This window comes from Anomaloglossus baeobatrachus, chromosome 4 (assembly GCF_048569485.1).
Source record: "Anomaloglossus baeobatrachus isolate aAnoBae1 chromosome 4, aAnoBae1.hap1, whole genome shotgun sequence".
Taxonomy (NCBI): domain Eukaryota; kingdom Metazoa; phylum Chordata; class Amphibia; order Anura; family Aromobatidae; genus Anomaloglossus; species Anomaloglossus baeobatrachus.
The window spans coordinates 639,982,782-640,001,683 of record NC_134356.1 but is presented as its reverse complement, the minus strand read 5'-3'; the positions used below and the strand labels follow the sequence as shown (position 1 = coordinate 640,001,683).

The 18,902-nt window shown below is 52.9% G+C and overlaps 1 protein-coding gene across 2 annotated transcripts in view; it reads right to left on the bottom strand.

The window, feature by feature from the left end:
- Nucleotides 1-1,573: 1,573 nt before the first annotated feature.
- Nucleotides 1,574-18,902, bottom strand: part of TTI2 (TELO2 interacting protein 2) — a 33,618-nt gene continuing 16,289 nt past the window's right edge. The window contains exons 6-7 of one of the 2 annotated variants that reach the window (XM_075343063.1): nt 9,851-10,013; nt 1,574-1,903 (exon numbers count right to left, since the gene is read on the bottom strand). In XM_075343063.1, the coding sequence (XP_075199178.1) occupies nt 1,823-1,903; nt 9,851-10,013 (244 nt within the window). In that variant the 3' untranslated portion in view covers nt 1,574-1,822. Of the gene's footprint in view, nt 1,904-9,190; nt 9,425-9,850; nt 10,014-18,902 lie in introns of those variants that run through there. The other variant, XM_075343062.1, reaches the window with a different exon arrangement.

Here is an 18,902-nt window from a genome sequence, read left to right as displayed (position 1 = left end):
CTCAGATCTGCGAATTGTTCCCCAGCCCTAATCGGACTGAGATATATTGCAGCATGCTGCGATTGTCAGGGAGAGTTGTGTCACTCGCACAAGTCTATGGGTGTGAAAGAAACATCGGACTGTACTCTGATGACACCGGAGTGCAGTGCGATAATCGCATTAGCTGATCATGGAGGAGATGGGGAGATTAGTCACTCCCTCTCCTCTGCAGCTGTGAATAACCCATGGCTCATGCTGACAGCACAGAGGGAACAGAGAGTCATTAGCATATCACATGTGATGTCATACGCTCATGTGGTCCCTGCCTCAAAGCCAGTCGTACGCACCTTGTGATGTGACGTCTCTGCAACTTTGTCCTTTTATTTAAAGCAAACTCAGAGCTCTTGTAGTCATGTGACAGCAAATTCTGCCCCGGCCGTACTATTTCATCAGAGCGGACGTCCACCCTATGAGAATATTGATAAGCGGCAGGTGACACACATCACTCCCCAGGAGTAGCGGCCATGGGAGTGAGTATTATGCACGGCTTATATTTTACATAGGGTCCTGAAGTAATCTGGGATTACTTTGTTTACACAGCACCATTAATTCCATAATCACTGTCCCCATTGGGCATTGGGGCTCTTAATCTACAATCCCTATCGGTTTGTCTTCAGTGCGGGGGCGGAAACTCAGGGAGATCATAAACTCCTTGCAAACGTCATCCTTGGTGGGATTTGATCCTGTTGCTGCAAGACTGCAAAAGTAACTAGGATTTGACTAGTACTCCGGAGTGCCAGTCAATTCATTAAAAAAAAAAAAAAAAAAAAAGTTCAGTCTACTTGCTGGAAACAGATTCAATTAGGATGACAGCTGATAACAGATATCAGTGGCTCAGTGGTTAGCACTGTACTATATACAGGTGGCACGGTGGCTGCCAATATCAGGGCAGGAGACCCACGTCCAATCCATTCATCGAGGCGGACCATTATTCACGAATGTGCTGACGCCGGCTTCACTCATCTGAGTTTCATGGTTCTCGGACAGACTGATTACAGGCCGTGTATAACAGCCTCTTGTCCCAGGCAGTAGGGTTTGGAACGTGAAACTTGTGCTCGGTCCTGAAGCCACTGGTGGGTAAAACCGGTCTAACACAGAACTAGCAACTGTTCCCTATTAGCAAATTAGAGGGACTATCAACACAAGATGACTGTTCAAACCAAGCACAGGCACTCATGCATCATGGCAGGGATAGTCATTGACATACACCTTCCCATCTATAAGGCCTGAGCTCTCAATCAAAGAGGAGGGCGAGGTGGGGTAAAAAGGACAATAAGTAGGTGGAAAGATGATTAGCCCCTCCTTGATGCACAAGCGCCTATGCTTGGTTTGAACAGTCCCTTCAAGGGTAGGGCCGGACCGCTACTCACCACGATTTTGTTGTTTCGCCATTGACCCATAGTGGGAGGTTGATGCTTTGTCTGCACCATCTGACCTTACCCTACACCTTCACGTGCCGCCGCCGTTGATAATTTGTATGAAGTGAGGTTCATGCTCGTGGTCGGGGGCAGGGACACGTTATATCACTCATCTATGAGGAGGCAGGGCACAGTTTATTCATCAGGTTTAACAAACAAAAACAAATATCGATTCTGTTGTATTCTAAGGACCTGGAGAACGGCCAAATCCTGCCTGATCTAGACACGACACTCCATTAACCACTTAGTTGCTGTATAGTCGGCCGCGCCTTCTCCGCTGGGGGTACTTCCTACAGAAAAGGAGGATGAGGATGGATCCGTCCGTACGGAGTGAATGCAGAGCTGTCCCGGGCGCTGGCGGAGGCTCATTTTCTCTTTAGCAGGGGGCTGATACATTTCAGCAGGATAGGCTCATCGCAGACGGAGGGAATGTCCTGCACGGCGGCCTGAAATACAAGAAACGTGGCCTAAAATTACAAGCCCTTCCTGTGCTAGAGAATGCCACGTCATTAAGAAATGTATCAAATGTACTGAGAGCGGATAATTACCTATTGTATCCCCCGCAGCTGATGCCCAAGCAGTCCCTACAGTCTACCACCGCTGCCACTAGTGATCAGCTGCAGCAGTCATGCACTTATAACATGGCTTACTACTGGATCCACTAACTGGTGAACACTGGACATGTGATCTCAGACTAAGGCTGTCGGGAGAATATATATTTGGGGGGGAGGGGGGGAGTGATTATTACTTTATTAACTTTCCTACTGTTCACTGCCATTAAGGCTATGTGCCCACGAGAGATTAAACCTGAGGATTTATCTGCGGAAAACCCGTGGATTTTCCAGATAAGTCCGCAGGTTTCAGGAAGTACAGACACTTGCCATGTTATGCTATGGGACATGGGGAGTGCTGTCTCCATGCTGCGGATACGTGCGGCTGTGGAATATGCTGCGGATGTCTCGCAGCCGCACATAACTGCATGTCAATTATTCCTGCGGCATTACCTGCGGAAATCCAGCCTCTCCACTATAGAGATAGGGCCGGGACTTCCGCGGGTAAGTCGCACGAATGTCCGCAGGTTTACCACAGATATTTCACTGGAATCCCGCAGCAATGGATAGCTGTGGATTCCCGGGAGCTGCTGCGGGAAACCTGCGGATGTACCTGCAGATATATCCACAGGTACAGAGTCCCGTGGGCACATAGCCTAAGGCCTCTTTCACACATCCGTGAAAAAACATGTTTTTCACAGACATGTAAAAGGTGCGTATGGCCCTCTGTGTGTCGTGATTTTGGCACATTGCCGTCTGTGATAATTCACAGAGAACAGGAACTTTCTGCTCACCTGTCCCGGTTGCTGCTGTCCGTGGTGCTGATGTCTTCCGGTCTGCGGTCTCCGGTCCTGCCGACTCCCCGCTGCTGCTGCTTCCGGCCGGCAGTGCAGTGAATATTCAATGAGCATAATAAGCGGGGGTCAGAAGCAAGTGACAGCAGCGGCAGAGACAGCAGGGCTGGAGAAGACTTATAGAAATTAATTTTATTTCACAGAAATGTGGTTTTCTCCGGTACGTGTCACACTGATGTCACATGGGGTACATCCGGGTGACACCCGTGCTGCGGGAGAAAACTGGACATGTCTATGTGTGAAGCAGACAGACACACATATGCTCCACACAGTCCATGTGAAAACACGCACGTGTACGCAGACCCATTGATTTTAATGGGTCTATGTGTGCCCATGTCACCGGTACGTGTGAAAACGGCCGTCACACGTACCGGAGACAGGGATGTGTGAAGGGGGCCTAAAAAAGAGAATTTTGTTACTTACCGTAAATTCTCTTTCTTATAGTTCCGTATTGGGAGACCCAGACCATGGGTGTTTAGCTTCTGCCTCCGGAGGACACACAAAGTACTACACTTAAAAGTGTAGCTCCTCCCTCTGAGCTTATACACCCCCTGGTAGCCAGTCCTAACCAGTTTAGTGCAAAAGCTGAAGGAGAATAGCCACCCACAAGTAGAACCGAGTAAGAACCGGAACAACCGGAGACTCTGTCCACGACAACAGCCGGTGATAACACGCGGAACAAGAAAATTGCCAACAGGCAACAGGGAGGGAGCTGGGTCTCCCAATTAGGAACTATAAGAAAAAGAATTTACGGTAAGTAACAAAATTCTCTTTTTCTTTATCGTTCCTTTGGGAGACCCAGACCATGGGACGTTCCAAAGCGGTCCCTGGGTGGGAATAAACAGAAAAAACTAAGAAGTAGGCGGAGCCTAACTTCACAAGTGGGCGACAGCCGCCTGAAGGATGCGTCTGCCCAAGCTCGCATCTGCCGAAGCATGAGCATGCACTTGGTAGTGCTTCGAAAAGGTATGCAGACTAGTCCAAGTGGCCGCCTGACAGACTTGTTGAGCCGTAGCCTGGTGCCTAAAAGCCCAAGAGGCACCGACAGCTCTGGTCGAGTGTGCTTTGATCCCCGGCGGGGGAGGCACCTGAGTACTCTGGTAGGCGTCCGAATGGTCGATCTAATCCAACGGGCCAAGGTCGGCTTAGAAGCAGAGAGACCCTTGCGCCGCCCTGTGGTTAGCACAAAAAGAGAGGTGCACCGCCTAAGCGCCGCGGTGCGAGACACATAGATCCGGAGAGCACGCACCAGATCTAGAGTATGCAGCGCTTTCTCAAAGCGATGAACAGGGGCCGGACAGAAGGAAGGCAAGGAAATATCCTGGTTAAGGTGGAAGGGAGAGACCACCGTAGGAAGAAAGTCCGGGGTCGGACGGAGAACTACCTTGTCTTGGTGAAAAACAAAAAAAGGTGACTACGAGGAGAGCGCAGCCAAATCAGAGACTCTCCTGAGAGAAGTTATGGCAACTAGAAAGGCCACCTTTTGAGAAAGACGATACAAAGAAACCTCCCTAAGGGGCTCGAAAGGGGGTTTCTGCAATACCGTGAGGACCAAGTTAAGGTCCCAGGGATCCAAGGGCCGCCGATAAGGCGGAATGATGTGAGACGCACCTTGCATGAAGGTGCGGACCTGAGCCAGCCGGGCGAGACGCCGCTGGAACAGCACTGATAGAGCTGAGACTTGTCCCTTGAGAGAGTTGAGGGACAGTCCTAGCTGCAGACCGGACTGTAAAAAAGACAGAAGGGTTGGCAACGAGAATGGCCAAGGAGAATGGCCGGAAGAGCGACACCAGGACAGGAAAATTTTCCAAGTCCTGTGATAGATCTTGACGGAGGAAGACTTACGGGCCCGAGTCATAGTGGAGATGACTTCAGGAGGCCGTCAAAATCCAGGGCTCAAGAGCCACGCCGTCAATTTGAGAGCCGCAGAATTCGGGCGGAAAAACGGACCTTGCGAGAGCAGGTCTGGACGGCCGGAAGATGCCACGGCATCTCCACGGACAGTTGGAGCAGGTCCGGATACCAAGCTCGCCTGGGCCAGTCCGGTGCAATGAGGATGACTCGACGGCCCTCCATTCTGATCTTGCGCAAGACTCTGGGCATGAGAGCTAGAGGGGGAAACACGTAGGACAGACGAAACTGGGACCAGTCTTGAACCAGAGCGTCCGCGGCGAAGGCCTGAGGATCGTGGGAGCGAGCCACGTAAACCGGAACCTTGTTGTTGTGACGGGATGCCATTAGGTCCACGTCCGGAGTGCCCCACTTGCGGCAGATTGACTGAAACACTGCCGGGTGCAGAGACCATTCGCCACCGTCCACGGTTTGACGGCTGAGATAATCTGCCTCCCAGTTTTCTACGCCAGGGATGTGGACTGCGGATATGGTGGACTTGGAGTCCTCCGCCCATTGAAGAATGCGTTGGACCTCCAACATTGCCAGGCGGCTGCGTGTCCCGCCTTGGTGATTGATGTAGGCAACCGCTGTCGCGTTGTCTGACTGGACTCGAATGTGCCTGCCCGCCAACAGGTGGTGAAAGGCTAGGAGAGCTAGAAGCACAGCTCTGGTTTCCAGCACATTGATTGAAAGGGCTGACTCGGACGGAGTCCAAGTGCCCTGTGCTCTGTGGTGGAGATGTACCGCTCCCCAGCCGGATAGGCTGGCATCCGTGGTGAGAATCACCCAGGACGGAGACAGGAAGGAGCGCCCTTGGGACAGGGAGAGGGGTCGAAGCCACCACTGAAGAGAGCTCCTGGTCCGTGGCGACAGAGCCACTAACCTCTGTAAGGAGGAAGGCCGCTTGTCCCAACAGCGGAGAATGTCCAGCTGCAGGGGGCGCAGATGGAACTGGGCAAAGGGAACCGCCTTCATGGAGGCCACCATTTTGACCCAGCACCTGCATCAGACGCCTGAGGGTATAACGGCGGGGCCTCAGGAGAGAGCGCACCGCCAACCGGAGTGACAGCTGTTTGTCTAAGGGCAACTTCACAAGTGCCGGGAAAGTCTCGAACTGCATCCCTAGGTCGTGAGACTCTGGGTCGGAGTCAGAGTGGATTTGGGAAGATTGACAATCCACCCGAATTGGGCTAGGGTAGCGAGAGTGAGCGAAACACTCCGCTGACAGTCTGCGCTGGATGTACCCTTGACCAGAAGGTCGTCCAGATAAGGAAGCACTGCTAACCCCTGGAGGTGCAGGATCGCAATCACTGCCGCCATGACCTTGGTGAATACCCGAGGGGCCGTGGCTAACCCGAAGGGGAGAGCCACGAATTGGAAATGATCCTCTCCTATCGCAAAACGTAACCAACGCTGATGTGACACTGCGATTGGCACATGTAGATAGGCATCTCTGATGTCAATGGACGCCAGGAACTCCCCTTGGGTCATAGAGGCAATGACTGATCGCAGAGACTCCATGCGAAAATGCCGCACCCGGACATGCTTGTTGAGAAGCTTGAGATCCAGGATGGGCCGGAAGGTACCGTCCTTTTTTTTTTGGAACTAGGAAGAGATTTGAGTAAAAACCTCTGAACCGTTCCTGAGCGGGAACTGGGACAATCACTCCGTTTGCCTGCAAGGACGCCACGGCCTGCGAGAAGGCGGCGGCCTTGGAGCAGGGGGGAGTTGAGAGAAAAAATCTGTTTGGAGGGCTGGAAGAGAATTCTATCCTGTAGCCGTGAGATATGATGTCTCTCACCCACTGATCGGAGACTTGCTTTAACCAAGCGTCGCCAAAGTGGGAGAGCCTGCCACCAACTAAGGACGTGGCTGGAGCGGGCCGAGAGTCATGAGGAAGCTGCCTTAGTGGCAGAACCTCCTGCGGTCTTCTGCGGACGCGCTTTTGGGCGCCAGTTGGATTTCTGATCCTTGGCTGAGTTAGCGGACGAGGTGGAAGGCTTAGAAGATGACCAGTTGGAGGAACGAAACCTCGATTGATTCCTACCCTGGGCGGGTTTCCTGGTCTTGGTTTGTGGCATGGAAGTACTCTTCCCGCCAGTAGCTTCTTTAATGATTTCATCCAGCTGTTCACCGAACAGCCGGGAACCAGCAAAAGGGAGCCCAGCAAGAAACTTCTTGGAAGAAGCATCTGCCTTCCACTCTCGAAGCCACAAAATCCTGCGGATAACAAGAGAATTAGCTGAAGCCACCGCAGTGCGGTGAGAAGCCTCCAGCATGGCAGACATGGCATAAGATGAAAAAGCTGAAGCCTGAGAAGTTAAGGTAACCATCTCAGGCATAGATTCCTTGGTGAGGGAATGCATCTCCTCCAGAGAAGCAGAGATGGCTTTGAGAGCCCACACTGCTGCAAAAGTCGGGGAAAACGCGGCCCCCGCAGCTTCATACACAGATTTGGCCAGAAGGTCAATCTGACGGTCAGTGGAATCCTTAAGTGAGGTGCCGTCAGCCACCGACACAACGGTCCGAGCTGCGAGCCTAGACACCGGAGGGTCTACCTTTGGGGAGTGAGACCACTCCTTGACCACCTCAGGTGGAAATGGAAACCAGTCATCAGAACCACGCTTTGGAAAGCGTTTGTCAGGGCAGGCCCTGGGTTTGGTCACAGCGGTCTGAAAACTGGAGTGGTTAAAGAAGACACTCTTCACTCTCTTAGGCGAGGTAAACTGATGTTTTTCTGCCAAAGAGAGTTGCTCCTCTGACACTGGCGGATTGAGATCCAGCACAGAATTAATAGAAGCAATCAAATCACTAAGATCTAAGTCATCCTCAGAGAAATCGATGGGATACATAGCCTCCGAGCCCCCAGTGAGGGCATCCTCCTCATCTTGAGAGTCAGCTCTTGAGACAGAGCCGTGGGATGGGGAGGGGGAGGAAACCCTGCGCCTTCTCTTAGAAGGACGGGGTCTGGGATCAGATGATGAATCCTCTGTGAGCTCCGATGGACGGAGGTCAGAGGATAGGAGTCCTCTGTCAAGAGTATTAGAGGCACCCTGTGAGGGGGGCTGAAGCATATTCATCAAAGTCCTGGACAAAAGCCCCATGGACTCAGCAAATGACTGGGATATGGACCTAGAAAAGGACTCTACCCAGGCCGGGGGTTCAATCACAGGTGCAGCAGCAGCCTGAGAGACCACTGGGGGTGAGACTCCAGGCTGTGGCACCGCCAAGTTAGAGCAGACATCACAATGTGGATAGGTGCTCGGCTCAGGCAGCAGGAGCTTACATGCAGTGCATGCAGAATAAAGCTTTGGAGCCTTGCTCCTTGTGTGAGACATGCTGCTGGAGTGGGGGCTCTGCAAGAGAATGAACCCCAGGGAGAATATACAGAGGTCCACAACCAGAGACCGGCTGTGGCTTACCAGACCGCTGAGCGCGGTGTTGTGTGCCCTCCAGATCCCGAAGCCCGGTCCCCCAGTCGCAGCACCTCAGCAGAGATGCAGAATGCAGGATGTCCCAGAGCAGAGTGAACTCTGCCTGAGAAGAGGGCGTTCCTATAAAAGAGCGGGAACTGGAGGGCTATAGAGACCTGCAGGGAAGGAGGGACGCCCCAGCAGTGGGGAGTGTCCCTCCCCTGTGTAGAACGGCCGCCAGGAGGAGCCGAACCTGTCCCTCTGCATGAGTGACATGCGAGGGCAGGAAAATGAAACTAGGCCTCCGGCGAAGCCAGGGCCTAAATTTAAGCGGCGAGGCCGACAAGCAGGCACCATCGGCGCGGTTCTCAGGCAAAAGCTAGAGAACCCGCCGGAAAAGTTAAAACAATCACATACAGCATACTCTCCCCTTACAATAAAGAACCGGGACTCCCAACATAAACGTCTCAGGTACTTAGCTGCTGAGACGCAGGGCCATGTCCCTGGGGATGAGTGCTCCGGTCCAACAGAATCCTCAAGGGGCTGTGGATGGAGACCGGACTCCTGCCAGGCATGGAGACCGTGCTGGTTCCCACTTCAAGCCAGAGCCCAGAAGGGATGGTGAAGGAGCGCGGCATGTAAGGCTCCAGCCTTGTAAATCAACCTTAACAACACCGCCGACACAGTGGGGTGAGAAGGGACATGCCGGGAGTCCAGACATGGACCCGCTTTTCTTCAAACTCTTTCCAAAAGTCAAACAAATCAGATGAGAATGCATGTGTGGATGTATGCCTCCTGACACAAAGCAATAAACTGGCTAGGACTGGCTACCAGGGGGTGTATAAGCTCAGAGGGAGGAGCTACACTTTTAAGTGTAGTACTTTGTGTGTCCTCCGGAGGCAGAAGCTAAACACCCATGGTCTGGGTCTCCCAAAGGAACGATAAAGAAATGTATTTTGCACACAAACCTTAGAGCTAATATGATCATTTTTAGTTTTTATTGAGTATTAATTGGTACCACCTTTGGGTGCAGACAGTTGTTTTCATTGCTTAGTTCTGCATTTTTGGCAGCGGTGACCGCGACCCTCCCACAACTGCAGTACAATGGGGGACTGCAGCTGAAAGCCTCGTCTTTCTGCCATATTCAGGACCCATTTGTTTCCGATGCCCCCATCTGGCTCTGAACCAACACAATTACGCGTAGGACTGGACAATCCGGCAATCGTAGTCTTCCAGCAGCATAATGGTGACCAGGTCTGAAAAAAAACAAACAATCTGGGCCGAGGGGGGTGATCGTTCTAGTCATATTAGGAAACAGTTTGCCACAGGAACCACGAGAAGAGATTAAAGGGATCATGCATTTATTTATAATGTTCCGCTAAAAAAACAAACCGCTCTACTCACCATCCCCAGGTCCAAAGATGAGCCTTCACCATGGCTAACTGGGCATGGCTTTGGCATTGACGTCTTGTGGACGGATCACCCCCTTCAGGGCCATTGAACTCACCAATTAGCCGTCTGCACCAAAGCCAAGCCCAGAAAGCAGTGAAGAGTTGCCGATGGACCAGGGGAAGGTGAGTGAAGCACTGTCTTTTGTTTGTTTTCTTAAATTGCAGCTGGGGCCAAACATCTGAAAGAGAACAACCTTAGTAAATGGTGATCTGCTTCCATACGCTACTCACTTTGACTTGTCCTTTGGTGCAGTAGTCCAGAAACAAAAGGCACTCCATGGACCCATGGGCTAAAGCGGACGTCACAGACACAGAATTCGGATATGACTCAACAGAAACCTCGTACATCAACTTTATAAGGGCTTTTACGAGGAGCGGAAGCCGCGGAGGGATCCTAAGAGGAACAAACATTAGACCAGTGTGCTGGAGCAAATGTGTACAATACAATATGAAAGCGGAGAGGACCGGCAATCAAGTGTGTGCGTAAAGGGAACCTAAGGACCGAAAACTGCCTTAAGGTACCACAGAGCGACTGAGGGCTTCACTGCACGTCCTACACCGAAGCCATGACTGAGCCCACTGACTAGTATGTCAGCCACGCTTAATGGAGGCGATAACAGCACCCAAGCTGGGACTAGTCAGGGAAAATACACACATGGTCAAAATTGTCTGTACCCCTCGTTAAATGAAAGAAAAACCCACAATGGTCACAGAAATAACTTGAATCTGAAAAGTAATAAAAAAAAAAAATCCATGAAACAGGCCTGGACAGAAATGATGGCACCCCTGAAAGAAGGGAATTTTGTTACTTACCGTAAATTCCTTTTCTTCTAGCTCCAATTGGGAGACCCAGACGATTGGGTGTATAGCTACTGCCTCCGGAGGCCACACAAAGCATTACACTAAAAAGTGTAAGGCCCCTCCCCTTCTGGCTATACACCCCCCGTGGGATCACGGGCTGCTCAGTTTTAGTGCTAAAGCAAGAAGGAGGAAAGCCAATAACTGGTTTAAACAAATTCAATCCGAAGTAACATCGGAGAACTGAAACCGTTCAACATGAACAACATGTGTACCCGAAAAAACCAAAAATCCCGAAGGAAACAGGGCGGGTGCTGGGTCTCCCAATTGGAGCTAGAAGAAAAGGAATTTACGGTAAGTAACAAAATTCCCTTCTTCTTCGGCGCTCCATTGGGAGACCCAGACGATTGGGACGTCCAAAAGCAGTCCCTGGGTGGGTAAATTAATACCTCAAGTTAGAGCTGCAAAACAGCCCTCCCCTACGAGGAGGCAACCGCCGCCTGCAGGACTCTTCTACCTAGGCTGGCGTCCGCCGAAGCGTAGGTATGCACCTGATAATGTTTGGTGAAAGTGTGCAGACTCGACCAGGTAGCTGCCTGGCACACCTGTTGAGCCGTAGCCTGGTGTCGTAATGCCCAGGACGCACCCACGGCTCTGGTAGAATGGGCCTTCAGCCCTGATGGAACCGGAAGCCCAGCAGAACGGTAGGCTTCAAGAATTGGTTCCTTGATCCATCGAGCCAGGGTGGATTTGGAAGCCTGCGATCCTTTGCGCTTACCAGCGACAAGGACAAAGAGTGCATCCGAGCGGCGCAGGGGCGCCGTGCGGGAAATGTAGATTCTGAGTGCTTTCACGAGATCCAACAAATGCAAATCCTTTTCATACCGATGAACTGGATGAGGACAAAAGGAAGGTAAGGAGATATCCTGATTGAGATGAAAAGAGGATACCACCTTAGGGAGAAACTCCTGAATCGGGCGCAGCACTACCTTGTCCTGGTGAAAAACCAGGAAGGGAGCTTTGGATGACAGCGCTGCCAACTCGGATACCCTCCGAAGAGACGTGACCGCTACCAGAAAGGCCACTTTCTGTGAGAGTCGAGAAAGTGAAACAGCCTTCAGAGGCTCGAAGGGCGGCTTCTGGAGAGCAACTAGTACCCTGTTCAGATCCCATGGATCTAACGGCCGTTTGTACGGAGGGACGATGTGACAAACCCCCTGCAGGAACGTGCGTACCTGAGGGAGTCGTGCTAGACGCTTTTGAAAAAGAAGGGAATTTTGTTACTTACCGTAAATTCCTTTTCTTCTAGCTCTTATTGGGAGACCCAGACGATTGGGGTATAGCTACTGCCCTCTGGAGGCCACACAAAGCACTACATTAAAAGTGCAAGGCCCCTCCCCCTCTGGCTATACCCCCCCCGTGGTATCACGGGTTCTCCAGTTTTAGTGCCAAAGCAAGAAGGAGGAAGCCAATAACTGGTTTAAACAAATTAACTCCGAATAACATCGGAGAACTGAAAAACCGTTCAACATGAACAACATGTGTACCCGCAAACAACAAAAAAACATCCCGAAGGACAACAGGGCGGGTGCTGGGTCTCCCAATAAGAGCTAGAAGAAAAGGAATTTACGGTAAGTAACAAAATTCCCTTCTTCTTCAGCGCTCTATTGGGAGACCCAGACGATTGGGACGTCCAAAAGCTGTCCCTGGGTGGGTAAAGAAATACCTCATGTTAGAGCTGCAAAACAGCCCTCCCCTACGGGGGTGTCACTGCCGCCTGCAGGACTCTTCTACCTAAGCTGGCATCCGCCGAAGCATAGGTATGCACCTGATAATGCTTGGTGAAAGTGTGCAGACTGGACCAGGTAGCTGCCTGGCACACCTGTTGAGCCGAAGCCTGGTGACGTAATGCCCAGGACGCACCCACGGCTCTGGTTGAGTGGGCTTTTAGCCCTGAAGGAACCGGAAGCCCCGCAGAACGGTAGGCCTCTAGAATTGGTTCTTTGATCCATCGAGCCAGGGTGGCTTTAGAAGCCTGCAACCCCTTGCGCGGACCAGCGACAAGGACAAAAAGTGCATCGGCACGGCGCATGGGCGCCGTGCGGGAAATGTAGATTCTGAGTGCTCTCACCAGATCTAGCAAACGTAAGTCCTTTTCGTACCGGTGAACCGGATGAGGACAAAAAGAAGGCAAGGATATATCCTGATTAAGATGAAAAGAGGATACGACCTTAGGGAGAAACTCCGGAATAGGGCGCAGCACTACCTTGTCCTGGTGGAACACCAGGAAGGGAGCCTTGGATGACAGAGCTGCCAGCTCAGACACTCGCCGAAGCGATGTGATCGCAACAAGAAACGCCACTTTCTGTGACAGCCGAGAAAAGGAAACTTCCTTCAGAGGCTCGAAGGGCGGCTTCTGGAGAGTAACTAGTACCCTGTTCAGATCCCATGGATCTAACGGCCGCTTGTACGGGGGCACAATATGACAGACCCCCTGCAGGAACGTGCGCACCTTAGAAAGACGTGCTAGACGCTTCTGAAAAAACACGGATAGTGCCGAAACTTGCCCTTTAAGGGAGCTGAGCGACAAGCCCTTTTCTAACCCCGATTGCAGGAAGGAAAGAAACTTGGGCAATGCAAATGGCCAGGGAGACACTCCCTGAGCAGAGCACCAGGATAAGAAAATCTTCCACGTTCTGTGGTAGATCTTAGCCGAATTCAACTTTCTAGCTTGTCTCATTGTGGCAACGACTCCTTGAGATAATCCTGCAGATGCTAGGATCCAGGACTCAATGGCCACACAGTCAGGTTCAGGGCCGCAGAATTCTGATGGAAAAACGGCCCTTGGGACAGTAAGTCTGGTCGGTCTGGCAGTGACCACGGTCGACCGATCGTGAGATGCCACAGATCCGGATACCACGACCTCCTCGGCCAGTCTGGAGCGACGAGTATGATGCGGCTGCACTCGGATCTGATCTTGCGTAGCACTCTGGGCAAGAGCGCCAGAGGCGGAAACACGTATGGGAGCTGAAACTGCGACCAATCTTGAACCAAGGCGTCTGCCGCCAGAGCTCTTTGATCGCGCGACCTCGCCATGAATGCCGGGACCTTGTTGTTGTGCCGGGATGCCATTAGGTCGACGTCCGGCACTCCCCAGCGGCGACAGATTTCCTGAAACACGTCCGGGTGAAGGGACCATTCCCCTGCGTCCATGCCCTGGCGACTGAGGAAGTCTGCTTCCCAGTTTTCTACGCCTGGGATGTGAACCGCGGATATGGTGGATGCTCTGTCCTCCACCCACATTAGAATGCGCCGGACTTCTTGGAAGGCTTGCCGACTGCGCGTCCCTCCTTGGTGGTTGATGTATGCCACCGCTGTGGAGTTGTCCGATTGGATTCGGATCTGCTTTCCTTCCAGCCACTGTTGGAAGGCCAGTAGAGCAAGATACACTGCCCTGATCTCCAGAACATTGATCTGAAGGGTGGACTCCTGCGGAGTCCACGTCCCCTGAGCCCTGTGGTGGAGAAATACTGCTCCCCACCCTGACAGACTCGCATCTGTCGTGACTACTGCCCAGGATGGGGGCAGGAAGGATCTTCCCTGAGACAATGAGGTGGGAAGGAGCCACCATTGTAGGGAGTCCTTGGCCGTCTGGGAAAGCGAGACTTTCCTGTCCAGGGACGTTGACTTCCCGTCCCATTGGCGGAGAATGTCCCATTGAAGTGGGCGCAGATGAAACTGCGCAAAGGGAACTGCTTCCATGGCTGCCACCATCTTCCCTAGGAAATGCATGAGGCGCCGCAAGGGATGCAACTGGCCCTGCAGGAGAGATTGCACCCCTGTCTGTAGTGTCCGCTGCTTGTTCAGCGGAAGCTTCACTATCGCTGCTAGAGTATGAAACTCCATGCCAAGATACGTTAGTGATTGAGTCGGTGATAGGATCGACTTTGGAAAGTTGATGATCCATCCGAAAGACTGTAGGGTCTCCAGCGTAGCATTCAGGCTGTGCTGACATGCCTCTTGAGAGGGAGCTTTGACCAATAAATCGTCTAGGTAAGGGATCACCGAGTGTCCCTGAGAGTGCAAGACTGCTACCACCGCCGCCATGACCTTGGTGAAGACCCGTGGGGCTGTCGCCAGACCAAATGGCAGAGCTACGAACTGAAAATGGTCGTCTCCTATCACAAAACGTAGAAAACGTTGATGTTCTGTAGCAATTGGCACGTGGAGATAAGCATCTTTGATGTCTATTGAGGCAAGGAAGTCTCCTCTGGACATTGAGGCAATGACAGAACGCAGGGTTTCCATCCGGAACTTCCTGGCGTGCACATGTTTGTTGAGCCGTTTTAGGTCCAGAACAGGACGGAACGAGCCGTCCTTTTTTGGAACCACAAAGAGATTGGAGTAAAACCCTTGCCCTTGTTCCTGAGGAGGGACTGGGATCACCACTCCTTCCGCTCTTAGGGAGTCCACCGCCTGCAGCAGAGCATCTGCTCGGTCTGGATGTGGGGAGGTTCTGAAGAACCGAGCTGGAGGACGAGAATTGAACTCGATTCTGTACCCGCGAGACAAAATGTCCGTCACCCACCGGTCTTTGACCTGTGACATCCAAATGCCGGAAAAGCGGGAGAGCCTGCCCCCGACCGGCGATGCGGAGGGAGGGGGCTGGAAGTCATGAGGTAGCCGCTTTGGAAGCGGTACCTCCATTTGCTTTCTTGGGGCGCGTGTGAGCCCGCCACGAATCTGAGTTTCTTTGCGTCCTCTGAGTCCCTTTGGACGAGGTAAATGGTGTCTTGCCCGAACCTCGAAAGGACTGAAACCTCTGCTGCCACTTTTTCTGCTGAGGTTTGGTTGTTCTGGGTTGTGGTAAAGAGGAGTCTTTACCCTTGGACTGCTTAATGATATCAGCCAATGGCTCGCCAAACAGTCTATCTCTAGATAAAGGCAAACTGGTTAAACATTTTTTGGAACCAGCATCTGCTTTCCAGTCCTTTAACCACAAGGCTCTGCGCAAAACTACCGAATTGGCGGACGCCATTGAGGTGCGACTGGTAGATTCTAGGACCGCATTGATAGCGTAAGACGCAAACGCCGACATCTGCGTGGTAAGGTGCGCCACTTGCGGCACTGCTGGATGTATGATAGCATCCACTTTTGCTAAGCCAGCTGAAATAGCCTGGAGTGCCCATACGGCTGCGAATGCCGGAGCAAACGACGCGCCGATAGCTTCATAGACAGATTTTAACCAAAGGTCCATCTGTCTGTCATTGGCATCTTTAAGTGAAGCGCCATCCTCCACTGCAACTATGGACCTAGCTGCGAGTTTGGAAATCGGGGGGTCTACCTTTGGACACTGTGTCCAGCGCTTGACCACCTCAGGGGGGAAAGGGAAACGCGTATCTTTAGATCGTTTAGAGAAACGCCTTTCTGGGTGAGCGTCGTGCTTCTGGATTGATTCTCTGAAGTCAGCGTGATCCAACAAAGCACTCAATTTACGCTTGGGATAAAGGAAACGAAACTTCTCCTGCTCCGCAGCCGCCTCTTCTGCTGAAGGGGCTGGGGGAGAAATATCCAACAGCCTATTGATGGCTGAGATAAGGTCGTTTACCATGGCATCCCCATCAGGGGTATCCAGGTTGAGAGGGGTTCCAGGAATGGATTCCTGATCACTCTCATCAGACACATCACAGGGAGACTGATTGCGCTGAGACCCTGAGCAGTGTGATGACGTCGAGGGTCTTTCCCAGCGAGCTCGCTTAGGGTGGCTGGGGCTATCATCTGAGTCATAATCCTCGGCCTGTGAAGCCGGGGACCCCCCTGTGGGCTGGATTAATTCCAAGTGAGGGGGACCTGAGGACAGAGGCCTCGCCGTGCCCAAAGACTGAGCCCCATGCATAGATTGCAAGGTTTCAAGGATTTTTGCCATAGACACAGACATATTATCAGCAAAAACTGCAAAGTCTGTCCCTGTCACCGGGGCAGAACTTACAAGCGTCTCAGCCTGGGTCACTACCTCTCCTGACTCCGGCTGGCGAAGCAGCACCGGGTCGGAGCATTGCACACAATGGGGGTCATCGGAGCCTGCTGGTAGATTAGCCCCACATGCAGCACACGCAGTATACACAGCCCTAGCCTTGGCAGCCTTGCGTTTTGAGGATGGCATGTTGTTGCTTCCACAGAGGGATCTGGGAGATGCAGCCAGAAGCGACCTCACAGTGCAAGAAATACAATATCTCTATATCCTACACAGTACACCGATACACCGTGAGGCACTAGAGGGACCAGCACAGAAAAATCGCTTACCGCCCGCTTAAAAAGCGGGTGTGTGGTCGCCAGATAGCCCCTAGTCCAGGTCTCCCAGAGCCTTGCGTCCTTCCTCCAGCCAGACTGCATGTAATGGCTGCCGGCGTCCTGAGAGAGAAGGGGGGCGGGCCCTGGGCGTTCCTGGCTAAGAGCGGGAAGCCTGCTTCCCTCTGTGCCTAGTGTGAGGGCTGGAGCATGTAAATCAGGCTCCAGCCCTCGTCGCTGCTAGCGAACAGCGTCTCTCCCCTACCCTGAATGACAGGGTGGGGGCGGGAACGAATCGGAGCTGCCGGCGTCCTAGGCCCAAAAAGCCGGGGACTCAATTTATAACCGCCGCCGCCGTAAAAGCGCGGACGGCGGATCCCCGGCGCACCACAAGTCACAGCAGCGCCGCCCGGTCCAGAGGGGGTCGGCGCTGCGTTCCCATACACAAAAAATCCCCCAGTAATCTGTAGGGACACTAACTCCAACGTTGCGGTCCCCGGCGCACTACAACACCCAGCCAGCCCGGAGTGTGTCTGTGCCTGCCGGGGACACAGAGTACCTGTATGATGCAGGGCCTGTCCCTGATCGTACTCCTGCTCCGTCTCCATCAGGTTCTAATGGGTCTGTGGATAGAGCCCGGCGTCAGAGCTGAGAGGCCGGCAGGATCCCACTTCCACAGAGCCCTACCAGGGGATGTGGAAGGAAAACAGCATGTCAGGCTCCAGCCCTGTACCAGCAATAGGTACCTCAACCTTACAACACCATCCAGGGGTGAGAAGGGAGCATGCTGGGGACACTATATGTGTCCTCTTTTCTTCCATCCGAAATAGTCAGCAGCTACTGCTGACTAAAATCTGTGGAGCTATGCATGGAATGTCTGACCTCCTTCGCACACAAAGCTAAAACTGGAGAACCCGTGATACCACGGGGGGGGTATAGCCAGAGGGGGAGGGGCCTTGCACTTTTAATGTAGTGCTTTGTGTGGCCTCCAGAGGGCAGTAGCTATACCCCAATCGTCTGGGTCTCCCAATAGAGCGCTGAAGAAATACCGATAGCGCTGAGACTTGCCCTTTAAGGGAGCCGAGCGACAAGCCTTTTTCCAAACCAGATTGCAGGAAGGAAAGAAAGGTAGGCAATGCAAATGGCCAGGGGGACACTCCTTGTGCCGAGCACCAGGATAAGAAAATCTTCCACGTTCTGTGGTAGATCTTAGCAGACGTGGGCTTCCTAGCCTGTCTCATGGTGGCCACGACCCCTTGAGATAATCCTGAAGATGCTAGTATCCAGGACTCAATGGCCACACAGTCAGGTTCAGGGCCGCAGAATTCAGATGGAAAAACGGCCCTTGTGACAGTAAGTCTGGCCGGTCTGGTAGCGCCCACGGTTGGCCGACCGTGAGATGCCACAGATCCGGATACCACGACCTCCTCGGCCAGTCTGGGGCGACGAGCAGGACGCGGCGCAATCGGACCTGATCTTGCGTAGCACTCTGGGCAAGAGTGCCAGAGGGGGAAAAACATAGGGCAGCTGGAACTGCGACCAATCTTGCACTAAGGCGTCTGCCGCCAGAGCTCTGTGATCGCGAGACCGTGCCATGAAAGTTGGGACCTTGTTGTTGTGCCGGGACGCCATTAGGTCGACGTCCGGCTTTCCCCAGCGGCGACAGATTTCCTGAAACACGTCCGGGTGAAGGGACCATTCCCCTGCGTCCATACCCTGGCGACTGAGGAAGTCCGCTTCCCAGTTTTCTACGCCGGGGATGTGAACTGCGGATATGGTGGAGGCCGTGGCTTCCACCCACATCAGAATCCGCCGGACTTCCTGGAAGGCTTGCCGACTGCGTGTCCCGCCTTGGTGGTTGATGTATGCCACCGCTGTGGAGTTGTCCGACTGAATTCGGATCTGCTTTCCTTCCAGCCACTGCTGGAAGGCTTGTAGGGCAAGATACACTGCCCTGATTTCCAGAACATTGATCTGAAGGGTGGACTCCTGCTGAGTCCACGTACCCTGAGCCCTGTGGTGGAGAAAAACTGCTCCCCACCCTGACAGACTCGCGTCTGTCGTGACCACCGCCCAGGATGGGGGTAGGAAGGACCTTCCTTGTGATAATGAGGTGGGAAGAAGCCACCATTGAAGAGAGTCCTTGGCCGTCTGGGAAAGGGAGACTTTCCTGTCCAAGGACGTCGACTTCCCGTCC